Source organism: Nanorana parkeri, unplaced genomic scaffold (assembly GCF_000935625.1).
Source record: "Nanorana parkeri isolate BGI_ZX_2015 unplaced genomic scaffold, ASM93562v1 scaffold3120, whole genome shotgun sequence".
NCBI classification, from domain to species: domain Eukaryota; kingdom Metazoa; phylum Chordata; class Amphibia; order Anura; family Dicroglossidae; genus Nanorana; species Nanorana parkeri.
Genome location: NW_017309388.1, coordinates 67,907 through 68,292, shown reverse-complemented (window position 1 = coordinate 68,292; position 386 = coordinate 67,907). Strand labels below are relative to the sequence as shown.

Sequence of the window (386 nt, the reverse complement as noted above, 5' to 3'; positions counted from 1 at the left end):
CAAGTACGCTCACCTGTGGTTTGTTCGCTTCTACCCCAGACAGCCATCTTGCTGAAGCACACAGTTTCTGAGCCGAGACCAACCAGCGCAGAGTTCTCATGGTCACAAAATTTCCTTACTACAATGAAACATATACGAGTTAGATTACATCTATATTGTCTTCAAACTTCAAAGTGTTGAACGAACCAGGTTTGCTGGAGTTTATCCGAGCCCTTGCAAATCTGCGGCTGACACAGTCCCTTCCCAACCCAGTCAGTTGCGGCCAGGGCATTTCCCGCCCCCTTGTGATGGGGAGCTGTGGGGCGGGAATGCCCCTGCCGCAACTGACTGGGGAGGGGGGGGGGGGGGGGTGTCAGGGGCAGATTTGTGCAGGCTCTGGCGAACCG

The 386-nt window shown here is 54.4% G+C and overlaps 1 protein-coding gene across 1 annotated transcript in view; it reads right to left on the bottom strand.

The window, feature by feature from the left end:
- Positions 1–100, bottom strand: part of LOC108802795 (evolutionarily conserved signaling intermediate in Toll pathway, mitochondrial-like) — a 3,258-nt gene extending 3,158 nt beyond the window's left edge. Inside the window, exon 1 of the mRNA XM_018574653.1 lies at positions 14–100. Within this exon, the coding sequence (XP_018430155.1) occupies positions 14–100 (87 nt within the window). The remainder of the gene's footprint in view (positions 1–13) is intronic.
- Between the last annotated feature and the right edge of the window lie 286 nt (positions 101–386).